Below are 14,326 nucleotides of genomic sequence, written 5' to 3'. Positions count from 1 at the left end.
CAAAGTCTTTGATGAAGGTTCTGTTTGTATTCGTTGTTTGAATTTAAACAAATGAATTGAAGCGCCGAGCGTCGGGTGAAATAGTTTCGTAAACTGTTTATTTTGTTGCGATTCGAAAATTGTTTTACTGATTTTTATAAATTAATAAAATTCATTCCATTTCGGAACAGTTTTTAATATAGACAATTTACTAAACAAGTAAATAAAAATATGTAACTATGTAATAACCAAATCTATGTGCCTGTATTCGTGAATGTATGAGTGTGGAAGAAGCGAGGAGCTGTGTGTGGACCTTGACAAATGAAGGTCCGTGGTCTCCGCCTGCCCCTCTGGGTTGCGGTATTGGACGTGTAGGTTGTAGTTATTATAATATATGCACCTGTGTATTTTTTCGGTTTTTGGTATGGCTAATAACTAAGGATCACCCCTGAAGGGGACCTATGTAACTCAATCTGATTTTTATCCATTAGCTAGTCAAAAAATAACCCGTTTATAAATAATACTCAAAATGACAAATCGGTTTACCTAACTTTGAAATTAAATTATCTCCATAACTGTTAAGCGATAGGCTTACGAAGATTGTTTTATAACGCCCTTAGCACACTGACGAAGGAAAGCGGTTTGTAACGAGGTCCTATCCAGTGGCCCTGACACGAATATTTGCGACAAACCCCTTCGTAGCGTCATCGACAAAATTAGTACGAGATTTTTGGTGTACTTACGCTGTACAAATTTTCTGAGGTGTCTGATTTTTGCCAACAACAGCCTGATATTAATGGTGATATGTTTATTTCGTTAGATTGTATCTTGGCAGTTTTATTGATGAAAAGAGAGGAAGGAGATGAAAAGCTACAATTTGTTTGTAGTGTAACAAATCAATTTTAGTTTTTACTCTTTGTTGCCACTGACATTGACAGATTTGTAGTTAACGTTTGGTGTGTTCTATCTTTTATTTGCTCTTTGGTTTACTTTGTCAGTGTCAGTGATCTGTCACGAAATTCAACGTCAACAATCTTGAATTTCTTGGTGGTGTTTGAAAATTAGGAATTTCTGTTTAAACTGTCGGTTGTTTTGAATTAATGCTGTACGTTGAGTTTTGATATAAAAATGGCAAGTGTTACGTCGTACAACAATGACAAAGTCGTTACCGGAGAAGTGGAATATCCTGCAAGTGATCCCGCATCGGGAGCATTCTTCCAACCAGATTATAAAAAGTATGTTTGTTACTTATTTCTATTACCTTTCTCTCCTAAATCTTCTTCTTTCTGTCTTGATCTATGAAACTAAAGCAGCATTAAAATTCTGCTGTACTGTAACTTCTTTCTTTTTATTTTCATAAACTATTTTTTTATTTTACAGAAATGAAGACCTGAAGTTAATGCTAGATGGTTCGAAGGATTCTTTGAAGTTAGAGGCAATGAAAAGAATAATAGGAATGATAGCTAAAGGAAGAGATGCTTCAGATCTGTATGCTTAATTTTAATCATTATCTTATGTATACTGTTTCTAATAAACACATAAATGTTGTAAATAATGTGAACACTTAACTCTATAGTAATATTTGTTTATTTTACAATATTTATGGAAAAAGACTATTTGCCCCTAACATTATTTATGATACACAATTTTATTTTATATCACACTAGCTGTTGTCAAAAACACTACTCCACCATATTAGAAAAAAACTTAATAAGTAGTCTATATGTTCTTCCAGACTATGTTCTACATCTGTGCCAAATTCATTGAAATCTGTTTAGTCATTTTGACGATAGGTAATAACAATTATCCATCCATTTAAAATATTAGTAAAATTTGTTTACAATTAAAAGATGTTTATTTATAAAATGTTATTCATACAGTTTTCTTAAATATTTCTATGTATTGTCTTACTAGAATTATAAAAGGGAATGTTTGGATGTATAGATGATTGTTAGAAGGCATCTCCAGAACGGCTGCATGGATCTTGCTGACATTTTGTACAGACGTAGAACATAGTTTGGAAGAACACATATGCTACTAAGTTTTTTTTATATGCGAAAGTAGTCACGGGCAAAAGCTTCTTTTAATATAGATTTATCTTTTTTTTTCAATAAAATTCACAATATTTATTTTTAGTTTTCCAGCAGTTGTAAAGAATGTAGTATCAAAGAATATAGAAGTAAAGAAGCTGGTTTATGTGTATCTGGTACGGTATGCAGAGGAGCAGCAGGATCTAGCTCTCTTATCTATTAGCACATTCCAACGGGCTTTGAAGGTAATGTTTATCTTACTAATATTATAAATGAGAATGTTTGGATGGATGTATGTTTATTAAAAGGTATCTTCGGAATGGCTGCATCTTGCGGAAATTTGATATATATATAGAATGTAACCTGAAAGAACACATAAGCTATTATTTTTTTTTTTATTCTGAGCGGAGGTAATTGTGTGCTACAACTCGCTGACTTATATAATGTTTAATAAATTCAGTGTTACCTTTTCTGGCTAGTAATATGTAGCCAATTAAATACATGACTAGCTGTCGCCCACAACTCCGTCTGCGCAGGATTACAAAAAAATATTTAGTAGTCTATGTGTTCTTCCAGATTATGTTCTGTACATGTATACCAAAGTTAAGCGAGATCCATGCAGGTGTTCTGGAGATAAATTCAAACAAAAATTCATCCATCCATCCATTAGTAAGATTGACTAAGTGACTGCTATATTTATATTTTAGGATCCAAACCAACTGATTAGAGCTAGTGCATTAAGAGTTCTATCTTCAATTCGTGTTACTATGATAGTGCCTATAGTGATGTTAGCAATCCGGGATTCTGCGAGTGACATGAGCCCTTATGTACGTAAGACTGCCGCACATGCTATACCAAAGCTGTACAGGTAAGTTTTTATTGGAGACGTTGCCCTCTCCCATCCAACGAAAAGAGTGACCACTTTAGAGAGACCTTTCCCTGTAACAGTTTTCGTAATTTTTATAAAATAAATGTTTACTTTCCGAAAATTAATATTAATTTCAAATAAAAGGTAATGTGTATTTTTTCTTTCCTAGAGATTTTAATTATGTCCTAGACTTTATTATTACACTTTATTTTATCTCTTTCGTACTTTATGTTCTTAATACTTTGAAATTCAACTCCATATATCATCTCTTCAAGTTTGGATCCGGAACAGAAGGAAGAATTGGTGGCGATAATAGACAAGCTACTGTCAGACAAGGCCCCGTTAGTAGTCGGCTCAGCTGCTATGGCCTTCTCTGAGGTCTGTGGTGACCGAGTCAGCCTTATACATCGGAGTTACAGGTTTTTATAACACATTTATTAATTTGATATAGGCAATGATTTAGTGTTAAAATATTAATTTCTTTCATGTTTATGAAATAGGTGATTTTAGCATCTTTTTGCCATATTTGAAATTAAAGTTGCAGTAAATTGTTGAAGATCTGGGAGAGACCTTTAAATATTTCAGGAAGCTGTGCTCTTTGTTAGCGGATGTGGACGAGTGGGGTCAGCTAGCGCTGCTCAATGTGCTGACTGTGTATGCTAAGACATGCTTCCCGGACCCCAATGAAGAGGTATATTATACTAGTAGCATACATCAAAACCATTGAATGGATTTTTTTCTTGTACAAGGTACTGCATAAGTTTCATTTTTAACATTACGAGTTTTGCTGTGTTTTTTTCTAGAACTACTCGAGTGACGATTCAGCGGACAAGCCATTCTATGACTCGGATAGTTCGGGTGGGGGCGGAGGCGCCGGAGGCAGGTCTGGAGCTTCACCCAGTGTGGAGCCCGACCTGCGGCTGCTGCTACGCGCGGCTCGCCCGTTATTGCAGAGCCGCAACGCCGGCGTAGTCATGGCGGTCGCGCAGCTCATGTACCACTGCGCACCAGGTCCGGTCAACATATACACAAAAAGGGAGGGGTTTATCTTAGGCTTGATTAGTAGAATACAGTGTGAATAAATCCAAGATGGCCGCCACTACAAAATGTCAGAATAAAAAAAAATATTTTTTTAAATGTAACATGTTTTGAATATAGCTCAAGAACTGCCGCCAGTTGCGAAGGCAATGATTCGTCTGTTGCGAGCACCCATTGAGGTGCAAAGTGTCGTTCTCAACTCTATAGCCGCACTCACTGTTACCAGACGGGTGAGTATACGTTTTTTAAGGCAATTGACCAGTGGACACCTCATTTCGCTAAATTAGCGAAGTGGCTAGTGCTATAAGATAGAAGGTTCCGCGCCAAGACCGACCGTGATCTCTGTGTACCCTACGCAGAGATCACGGTCTTAGTTATTTCTCTTTCCAGTCACTATTCGAACCGTTCCTGAAATCTTTCTTCGTACGTAACTCGGATCCAACACACATAAAGCTGCTCAAGCTGGAGATATTGACGAACTTGGCGACGGAGGCGAGTGCGCCAGTTGTACTGCGCGAGTACCAGACATATGTGTCGTCCAGTGACAAGGCGTTCGCCGGTGCCACTATACAGGCGATAGGCCGGCTCGCTGTCGCCATACATACGGAGACAGAGACCTGTCTCAATGGATTGCTGCATTTGTTGTCTAGTAAAGATGGTGAGTATTAGATATGTAGTTTGATTGATACTCGAGTGAGTTGTGAGTGGGTGGTGTGCGAGGCGGTGGTGGTGGTGAAGCGCGTGGTGGGGGGCGGGGCCAGCTCCGTCTCCCGCGCCGCCAAGCTGCTGCGCTCAGATATAGTTAGAGTGTAGTTGTGTGGTCGCAGAGTGGGTGGTGTGCGAGGCGGTGGTGGTGGTGAAGCGCGTGGTGGGGGGCGGGGCCAGCTCCGTCTCCCGCGCCGCCAAGCTGCTGCGCTCAGATATAGTTAGAGTGTAGTTGTGTGGTCGCAGAGTGGGTGGTGTGCGAGGCGGTGGTTGTGGTGAAGCGCGTGGTGGGGGGCGGGGCCAGCTCCGTCTCCCGCGCCGCCAAACTGCTGCGCTCAGATATAGTTAGAGTGTAGTTGTGTGGTCGCAGAGTGGGTGGTGTGCGAGGCGGTGGTGGTGGTGAAGCGCGTGGTGGGGGGCGGGGCCAGCTCCGTCTCCCGCGCCGCCAAACTGCTGCGCTCAGATATAGTAAGAGTGTAGTTGTGTGGTCGCAGAGTGGGTGGTGTGCGAGGCGGTGGTGGTGGTGAAGCGCGTGGTGGGGGGCGGGGCCAGCTCCGTCTCCCGCGCCGCCAAGCTGCTGCGCTCAGATATAGGTAGAGTGTAGTTGTGTGGTCGCAGAGTGGGTGGTGTGCGAGGCGGTGGTGGTGGTGAAGCGCGTGGTGGGGGGCGGGGCCAGCTCCGTCTCCCGCGCCGCCAAACTGCTGCGCTCAGATATAGTTAGAGTGTAGTTGTGTGGTCGCAGAGTGGGTGGTGTGCGAGGCGGTGGTGGTGGTGAAGCGCGTGGTGGGGGGCGGGGCCAGCTCCGTCTCCCGCGCCGCCAAGCTGCTGCGCTCAGATATAGTTAGAGTGTAGTTGTGTGGTCGCAGAGTGGGTGGTGTGCGAGGCGGTGGTGGTGGTGAAGCGCGTGGTGGGGGGCGGGGCCAGCTCCGTCTCCCGCGCCGCCAAACTGCTGCGCTCAGATATAGTTAGAGTGTAGTTGTGTGGTCGCAGAGTGGGTGGTGTGCGAGGCGGTGGTGGTGGTGAAGCGCGTGGTGGGGGGCGGGGCCAGCTCCGTCTCCCGCGCCGCCAAGCTGCTGCGCTCAGATATAGTTAGAGTGTAGTTGTGTGGTCGCAGAGTGGGTGGTGTGCGAGGCGGTGGTGGTGGTGAAGCGCGTGGTGGGGGGCGGGGCCAGCTCCGTCTCCCGCGCCGCCAAGCTGCTGCGCTCAGATATAGTTAGAGTGTAGGTGTGTGGTCGCAGAGTGGGTGGTGTGCGAGGCGGTGGTGGTGGTGAAGCGCGTGGTGGGGGGCGGGGCCAGCTCCGTCTCCCGCGCCGCCAAGCTGCTGCGCTCAGATATAGTTAGAGTGTAGTTGTGTGGTCGCAGAGTGGGTGGTGTGCGAGGCGGTGGTGGTGGTGAAGCGCGTGGTGGGGGGCGGGGCCAGCTCCGTCTCCCGCGCCGCCAAGCTGCTGCGCTCAGATATAGTTAGAGTGTAGTTGTGTGGTCGCAGAGTGGGTGGTGTGCGAGGCGGTGGTGGTGGTGAAGCGCGTGGTGGGGGGCGGGGCCAGCTCCGTCTCCCGCGCCGCCAAGCTGCTGCGCTCAGATATAGTTAGAGTGTAGTTGTGTGGTCGCAGAGTGGGTGGTGTGCGAGGCGGTGGTGGTGGTGAAGCGCGTGGTGGGGGGCGGGGCCAGCTCCGTCTCTCGCGCCGCCAAGCTGCTGCGCTCAGATATAGTTAGAGTGTAGTTGTGTGGTCGCAGAGTGGGTGGTGTGCGAGGCGGTGGTGGTGGTGAAGCGCGTGGTGGGGGGCGGGGCCAGCTCCGTCTCCCGCGCCGCCAAGCTGCTGCGCTCAGATATAGTTAGAGTGTAGTTGTGTGGTCGCAGAGTGGGTGGTGTGCGAGGCGGTGGTGGTGGTGAAGCGCGTGGTGGGGGGCGGGGCCAGCTCCGTCTCCCGCGCCGCCAAGCTGCTGCGCTCAGATATAGTTAGAGTGTAGTTGTGTGGTCGCAGAGTGGGTGGTGTGCGAGGCGGTGGTGGTGGTGAAGCGCGTGGTGGGGGGCGGGGCCAGCTCCGTCTCCCGCGCCGCCAAACTGCTGCGCTCAGATATAGTTAGAGTGTAGTTGTGTGGTCGCAGAGTGGGTGGTGTGCGAGGCGGTGGTGGTGGTGAAGCGCGTGGTGGGGGGCGGGGCCAGCTCCGTCTCCCGCGCCGCCAAGCTGCTGCGCTCAGATATAGTTAGAGTGTAGTTGTGTGGTCGCAGAGTGGGTGGTGTGCGAGGCGGTGGTGGTGGTGAAGCGCGTGGTGGGGGGCGGGGCCAGCTCCGTCTCCCGCGCCGCCAAACTGCTGCGCTCAGATATAGTTAGAGTGTAGTTGTGTGGTCGCAGAGTGGGTGGTGTGCGAGGCGGTGGTGGTGGTGAAGCGCGTGGTGGGGGGCGGGGCCAGCTCCGTCTCCCGCGCCGCCAAGCTGCTGCGCTCAGATATAGTTAGAGTGTAGTTGTGTGGTCGCAGAGTGGGTGGTGTGCGAGGCGGTGGTGGTGGTGAAGCGCGTGGTGGGGGGCGGGGCCAGCTCCGTCTCCCGCGCCGCCAAGCTGCTGCGCTCAGATATAGTTAGAGTGTAGTTGTGTGGTCGCAGAGTGGGTGGTGTGCGAGGCGGTGGTGGTGGTGAAGCGCGTGGTGGGGGGCGGGGCCAGCTCCGTCTCCCGCGCCGCCAAGCCGCTGCGCTCAGATATAGTTAGAGTGTAGTTGTGTGGTCGCAGAGTGGGTGGTGTGCGAGGCGGTGGTGGTGGTGAAGCGCGTGGTGGGGGGCGGGGCCAGCTCTGCGCGCGCCGCCGTCTCCCGCGCCGCCAAGCTGCTGCGCTCAGACAGGTAAGATAAAATTAAAAATTAAGTTGTACTTATGCAACGTAAACCATACAATTATCGAGCTAGATGCTCTATTATGTCAGTCTAAAAGGTCCTCACGACACTGGAGTAATTCAACAAGTAGACTTTCGGTCTCTTTACTAGAACAATGTCCAAACAAAGTACATTAAAGAATGTAGTGAGTTGCAAAGGTAATTAAATGATGGTGCATAGAAAATACTGTATTTCGTGATGTGTACAGACTGGCGGCCAACGCCCGCGCGGCTGCTGTATGGCTGGTGGCGGAGCACGGGGCGAAGCACCCTCGCGCCGCCGCGGTGCTCGCTCACATGGCCGCTAACTTCGCTGACCAGGTCTGTATTTGTTTACCTGCAGACAAACTAAAGAGCATAGAAGCAAAACTATAGAAAAACTGCTATCAATATGTATAATGTATCCGTTTTTTACTCCACTGTTGTGACATCTTATCTCGCTCATGTAACGAAATTACGTAAAAGTGACGCGACCTTTTGGATATCAGGATGAGCTGGTGAAGCTGCAGCTGCTATCCCTAGCGGTGAAGCTATCCATAACGCAGCCGGATACAGTGGCTATGTGCCGCTACGTTCTATCTCTAGCGCGGTATGACGCAAGCTATGACGTCAGAGATAGAGCGAGGTTACTCCGTCGCTTTGTAGATCCTAGCCCCGGGTCTCTGCTGCAGCAGTACGCGGCTAGTATCTTCTGTCCGGATAAACCTAAACCCACTATTGAGAGCAGCTTTAAGGGTAAGTTTCACTAATTTTAAAGAACTTTAATTGTTTTGATATTCATTGGGTATTCATTTTAGTACTACCTTTTATTTGTGTATGTTAATAACTAGCTGTCGCCAGCGACTTTGTCCGTGCGGAATTAGAACAAGAATCATAATAAGAAGACCATGTGTTTTTGCAGACTATGTTCTACATCTGTGCCAAATTACATAAATATCTCTTGAGCCGTTCTGGAGATACGTTCAAACATCCATCCATTCAAACATTCACATTTATAATATTAGTAAAATTATTGACTCGAAGGTGATTATAAATAATCTTGAAAGTATTACGACTGTATCAAATTCAGAATTAGTCTAAGTCTGATGTCTGTTTTATTATATTATACAATCCATACACATTTCACTCATTCATACACATTGAGAGTGAGAAGACAATACAGTGTAAACTAATAGTAAATCTGTGTACAAACAGACAGACAGCAGTACACGGTGGGTTCATTATCCCAATACATTGGTATCGCGGCGGCGGGTTACCGCCCCCTGCCCGCCGCCCCCCGCGCACCCCTCGCCGCGGACCTGCGCGAGCCCGACCCCCAACCCGCACCCACACACGACGAACATGTAAGATACCACTCTAATGTCATAAGTATAAGGTTGCTTTTGCAGTGAACACTTCAAAGCAGACTTGAATAGTCATAAGCTGAATTCTACTCTATGGTCATATTATTAAGGTTGCTTTTTCAGTTAACCAGCTCGTAGTAGACGTGTGCTACGACTTTATTACGATATGAATAATATTGAATAAAACTCTATGTTAATAGAAATAAGGTTGCTTTTTGCAGTAAAACGACAAGAAATAAACATTTAACTTTATTGCAACAGGAATAAAATTGAATTATACTCTGTGGTCATAGTAATAAGGTTGGTTTTTCAATAGGACAAGTAGTAAATTGAAATTAAGTTGATGTAAACTCAACTCAACCTTAATGTAATAGCAGTAAGGTTGCTTTTGCAACATCAAGTGACCTTAAGTTTCTTTTTTCTGTCTTATTTCAGCAGAAAAATAAGAAATTCTATTCGGAGCCAGAGAGCGATGGGTCAGGATCATCTTCTTCTGCATCTTCTAGCGGCTCGGAAGATTCTTCTGATGAGTTAGTAAATTAAAAAAAAACACCGGCTTAAATCAGTTTGTGGCTTTAATATCAGTGGGTTTCTGAGACCGGAAACTTTGGGGATTCTGGTCTCAGAAATCCACTTTAAATAACTTAGCTAATATTTACTTAATAAATACGAATTCCAGCGAAGAAAGTAATCAAGAAGATAAGAAGCAGGAAAAACCAACTGAAACCAATAATTACAGGTAAAAAATGTTTTTTTTTTTTTATAACATCTTGTAAAATTTTGTAACTTTATTTGAAATCTAGCCTTTCTTTTATCAGGTCTTCAAACTCGGGTACTTCAGACAGTGAGACTGACAGCGAGTCAGATAGTTCTAGCGACAGACAGACTGACAGTGCATCAGAATCTGATGATGAAGAGAAGTCTACTGAAAAGGTGAGCATAATAAGATTTCTAGTAATTTTATTTACTCTACTGACCCTAAAATTAGTTATTTTTAGGCGTTTATGACTAGTTGTAGATTTAATTTGTCTGATTGAAGTCTTATTGTTTTATATATATAGTTGTCTCTGTCTTGCTAAACAGAATTTCATCATCATCATCAGCTTCATCATTAGTATCATACATCCCCACTAAGGGACTCAGAGTCTACCCTTAGTTAGGGGTGACTAGGGCATAGTCAATGCTGACTAAGTGCGGGTTGACTTCACATATATCTTTTAATTACTTCTCAGATATGTGCAGCATCACGATGTTTTCCTTCACAGTAAAAACGTCAGATAAATGTACATGTCGGGATTCGAACCCAGACATTGCAGATTGCAAGTCAAGTGTTTAACCCCTGAGTCACCGACGTTCTTACTTCACATATATCTTTGAATTTTTCATATATTTACATTTTGCAGGTTTTCATTCACAATAAGAACATTAAACAAATGTACATATGTAAATCTTTAATTTAAAAACATAGTACATAACCGGATTCGAACCAAGGACCTTGTAGCTAACAAATCAAGTTAACCACTGAGCCATAAATAAATAAATAATAAATAAATAATAATAAATAGACACTCTTTGTATTTGTAAAATAATTGCTTGAAGAAAAATTACTGTAGTTTTTTTTTATAGTTGCTTTTATTGGTTCCTTATTTATAGGAATCGAAGGTGGAACCCTCATCTCAGAAACCTAACGAGAAGTCTAACTTGGAGCTGCTGCTGGAACTTGATGAGGTGGCGAGCTCGTTGCCAACAATGACACCCACCTGTGGGGGATTCCTCTCCCCACCCAATGCCACTACACAGGCCATCGGTGATGGTGAGATCTTAATTATGACTAGACTAGATTTTACCCGCCTCTGTCCGCGCGGTATTTATAAAAAAACAAAATAAGTAGTCTATGTGTTCTTCTGGACTATGTTCTACATCTGTACCAAATTTCATCAACATCCATGCAGCCATTCTGGAGATACCTTCTAACAAACATCCATACATCCATGCATCCATCCATCCATATATTCATCCATCCATACATACATCCATCCATCCATACATCCATCCATCTATACATCCATCCAAACTTTCGCATTTATATCAGTAATATTAATGACCACTTGAAGAAACTTGTCTTTAGTAATTTTTATACTAAACCTATACTAAGAAATTATTGTACTTTTTAATACTTGTATTAGTAAAAGAAAATGTTTTCTTCCAGAGAAATGACATTTCTCTGTTAAATATTTTATATGAAATTTTTTTTGTCATTTTTAATGATGTTTTTTTCCCATCTTTCATATTTGATAGTTATATTTTTACTTTAGTAAAATTAAAAAAAACACTGCAACTATTACATTAGCGGACTTACTGTTGGTTTCTGAGACCTAAAGTCTTTATGTAAAAAAATATCATCACATCTGTTATTATTTTTGACAAAACCAGAAATAATTATAATTAAAAATGAGATTTAGATCTCAGAAACCAACGATTAAAGCTTCGACCTCTCCATTTGACTTGGCACGTTAAAACCAAGCGTACTCATATATTTAACGTGCCAACTTATCAGATGACATAACTCCGGTGGGTCCGAGCCTGGTGCCGACCAGTACCGTTGAGCTGTTGTCTCGAGTGGTGTGCTCCGGTCTGGGGGCCAGACGTCGCTGGTCTCGCGCCCCACATCTCTTCTCTCACAAGATGTGCTCTTTAGAGATCATATTTACTAATTACAATAATACTGAAATTAATAATATCAGGATTAATAAAAAGGTAAGGATTTTATATCTTATTGTCTAAGTGTTAAGGTTTATATTTGTTTGATTCGAAAATTGATATTTTTTATTAAATGCGGGTTTTTGAGATCAAATCTCTGTCTTTATCTTTGACAAAAATTAAAACGATATAATTTAAATAAGGATTTTTGGTCTCAGAAACCCACTGTTAATGTATATGTTTTTCTATGGCTCTTACGTAAACTATCGTTTATTTAAAATGCATATTTAGATTATTTGAAGGCAAAACTTTTAACTTAAATACGATACATCAAACATAGACAATTAATAGACAACCAAAATCTACATTTTTTTTAATTCTTATGTTACTTTCAAAATACAAAAACTTTGTATTCATCAAGTTATTTAAAAAAAACATACCGATGTCTTCTACGAATAAGGGTCTATGTACAAATTGACAACTTTTAAGGAGAGACTCTCAGCCATATAAACAACCATATAGTAAAATGTTTCAACCATATAGTAAAATGTTTCAACCATATAGTAAAAAGTTTCAACCATATAGTAAAATGTTTCAACCATATAGTAAAATGTTTCAACCATATAGTAAAAAGTTTCAACCATATAGTAAAATGTTTCAACCATATAGTAAAATGTTTCAACCATATAGTAAAAAGTTTCAACCATATAGTAAAATGTTTCAATCATATAGTTAAAAAGTTTCAACTATATAGTAAAATATTAGACCCATAGACCCATTTATTTCAGCAAAAAAACATATACAACTGTAAATGCGTATTTTTTTTAGTGCATTTTGTTAACTAAACTAAGAGGTAGCTTTAAATAAAGAAAAATAAATCAATTTGTTACTTTGGCCCTTACCCATCGATACATGATGTAAATCTTAAAATTATGGTTTACGTTAGTTTACGTAGGAGCCATCGAAATGATTATGTTCTTTATCAGACTCTAACAGGATCTCGAGCTATTCACGAGTTTGCGAGCATCACATCTCTGTCTGCTGGTGGTTCAGCCACCAGCACCCTCGGAGTAGACTTTGCTGACTCCATTCAGCCCATTGAGTTCACTATCATCAGCTCGCTGGGTAACAGTCATTTCAGTCTAGTACTAAGTGTGTGGTGTCAAAGACCTTATTTTAGTCCTTTTCCTTTCTACTGTTGTCATATAAGGATGGGAAGGGGAAGTGAATTTGTCTTAGTAGGTGATGTATAGGAAAGGGGAAATATTATCATTTTGTACATCTCTTAATCTGTTGGTTAAAGGTAGACAATGCATCTGCAATTACAGATGTCTATGGGTAAAGGTGATTTCGCTATTTCGGCGAATTCAGCCGTTTGTTCGTTTGTCACCTAATGATATATAAATACATTTTATTGTTACTTTCATTTATAATTTACGTATATCTGAAGCATAAATGTTTTTTAACAGTTACTAGTTGTTGCCCGCGACTCTGTCTGCGCTGAATTTAAAAAAAAACTTCATCAATAGCCAATTTGTTCTTACAGATTATGTTTTACGTCTGTGGCAAATTTTATCAAGATTTGTTGAATCGTTCTGGAGATACTTGGTAACGAACATCCATACATACATCCAAATGGTTTTTATATTATAATGTATATGTGTATAAGGCGAGGTGCCAGTGTCGATAACACCTCCTGTTGGTGAATTGGTGCGCGCCGTCACCATGACAACGGCGCGCTGGGACTCAGAGCACCGGCGCCTGCGCGGCATGACCGAGGTTAATATAAACACACCATTTCCATTGAACGATTAGTCGCGCGATTGAAAACCAGTGGAAATTTTGTTTAATTTCTTGAAATATTTCAGTGCGATAAGAAAACAGTGAAGTTAAATGATGAAGCTGCCATTTGTAAACGTGTGTTTGAGACAGTTAATGTGGCGGCCATTACTTCCTCCGGGGAATTATTGAGGTTAGTATTCAAGACTCTGGAATACGTAACACAAAATAAGGGTTAAATTAACAAATTAATGTTTTTTTATGTTAAAAGCTACATCTTAGTTTAATTATTATTATTGGAGTAAAGAATTAAAAAATCCACGCGAAAACTTCTTCAGATATTTTTAACATCCGTATTTATTTAGTAAATTATTAGCTGTCGCCCGCGACTCCGCCCATGAAAAATTAAAAAAAAAACTTACTAAGTAGCCCATGTGTTCCTCCAGACTATGTTCTTCATTTGTGACAAATTTCATCAAGATACGTTGAGTCGTTCCGGAGATACCTTCAAACAAACATCTATACATACATTTATCCATCCAAACTTTCAATTTGTGACATTATTAAGAGTTGACTGAAATCACATGGAAATATAATTTTTAAAGTTTATTATGTTTTTATCCGTAGATTCGCAGGTCGTATGATGTCATCTCAAGAGCTGGTGCTGGTCTCCGTGCGTCAGGAGGATGAGGCCAGCATTGTGACAGCAAACTGCGGCAACATGGCCATCGCATCTCTCCTTGCTAATGAAGTTGCTAATGCACTTAAATCTTAAAACATTATAAAATTTATAATAAAACTTTAATTAAATTGGTTACTAAGTAAGATCCTAAGTGTTCGATTAATTTATTGTGGTTTTGAAAATTTTAAATCTATATATATAAAAGAAAGTCGTGTTAGTTACACTATTTATAACTCAAGATCGGACTGATTTAGCTGAAAATTGATGGGGAGGTAGCTTAGAACTAGGAGACGGACATAGGAACTTTTTTATCTTGTGTGCATTTTTTTTATTCCGCG

General features: G+C 42.0%; 1 protein-coding gene across 1 annotated transcript; it reads left to right on the top strand.

Annotated features, from left to right (window-relative positions):
• The first annotated feature begins 989 nt into the window (after window positions 1-989).
• On the top strand, window positions 990-14,082 carry LOC106714645 (AP-3 complex subunit beta-2). Its single transcript, XM_045682814.1, has 22 exons — window positions 990-1,214; window positions 1,360-1,467; window positions 2,116-2,254; window positions 2,717-2,877; window positions 3,153-3,296; window positions 3,463-3,568; window positions 3,681-3,888; window positions 4,036-4,145; window positions 4,306-4,573; window positions 7,347-7,455; window positions 7,694-7,805; window positions 7,973-8,219; window positions 8,679-8,827; window positions 9,263-9,357; window positions 9,507-9,566; window positions 9,646-9,760; window positions 10,481-10,640; window positions 11,385-11,584; window positions 12,514-12,652; window positions 13,197-13,306; window positions 13,396-13,499; window positions 13,934-14,082. The coding sequence occupies exons 1-22, from the start codon at window positions 1,108-1,110 to the stop codon at window positions 14,079-14,081; spliced, it is 3,099 nt and encodes a 1,032-aa protein (XP_045538770.1). The 5' UTR covers window positions 990-1,107; the 3' UTR covers window position 14,082.
• The last annotated feature ends 244 nt before the right edge of the window (window positions 14,083-14,326 follow it).

The sequence above is a fragment of the Papilio machaon genome, chromosome 20 (assembly GCF_912999745.1).
Source record: "Papilio machaon chromosome 20, ilPapMach1.1, whole genome shotgun sequence".
Lineage (NCBI taxonomy): Eukaryota > Metazoa > Arthropoda > Insecta > Lepidoptera > Papilionidae > Papilio > Papilio machaon.
Note: the sequence above shows the minus strand (reverse complement) of the source record. Positions and strands in the feature narration are given on the sequence as shown.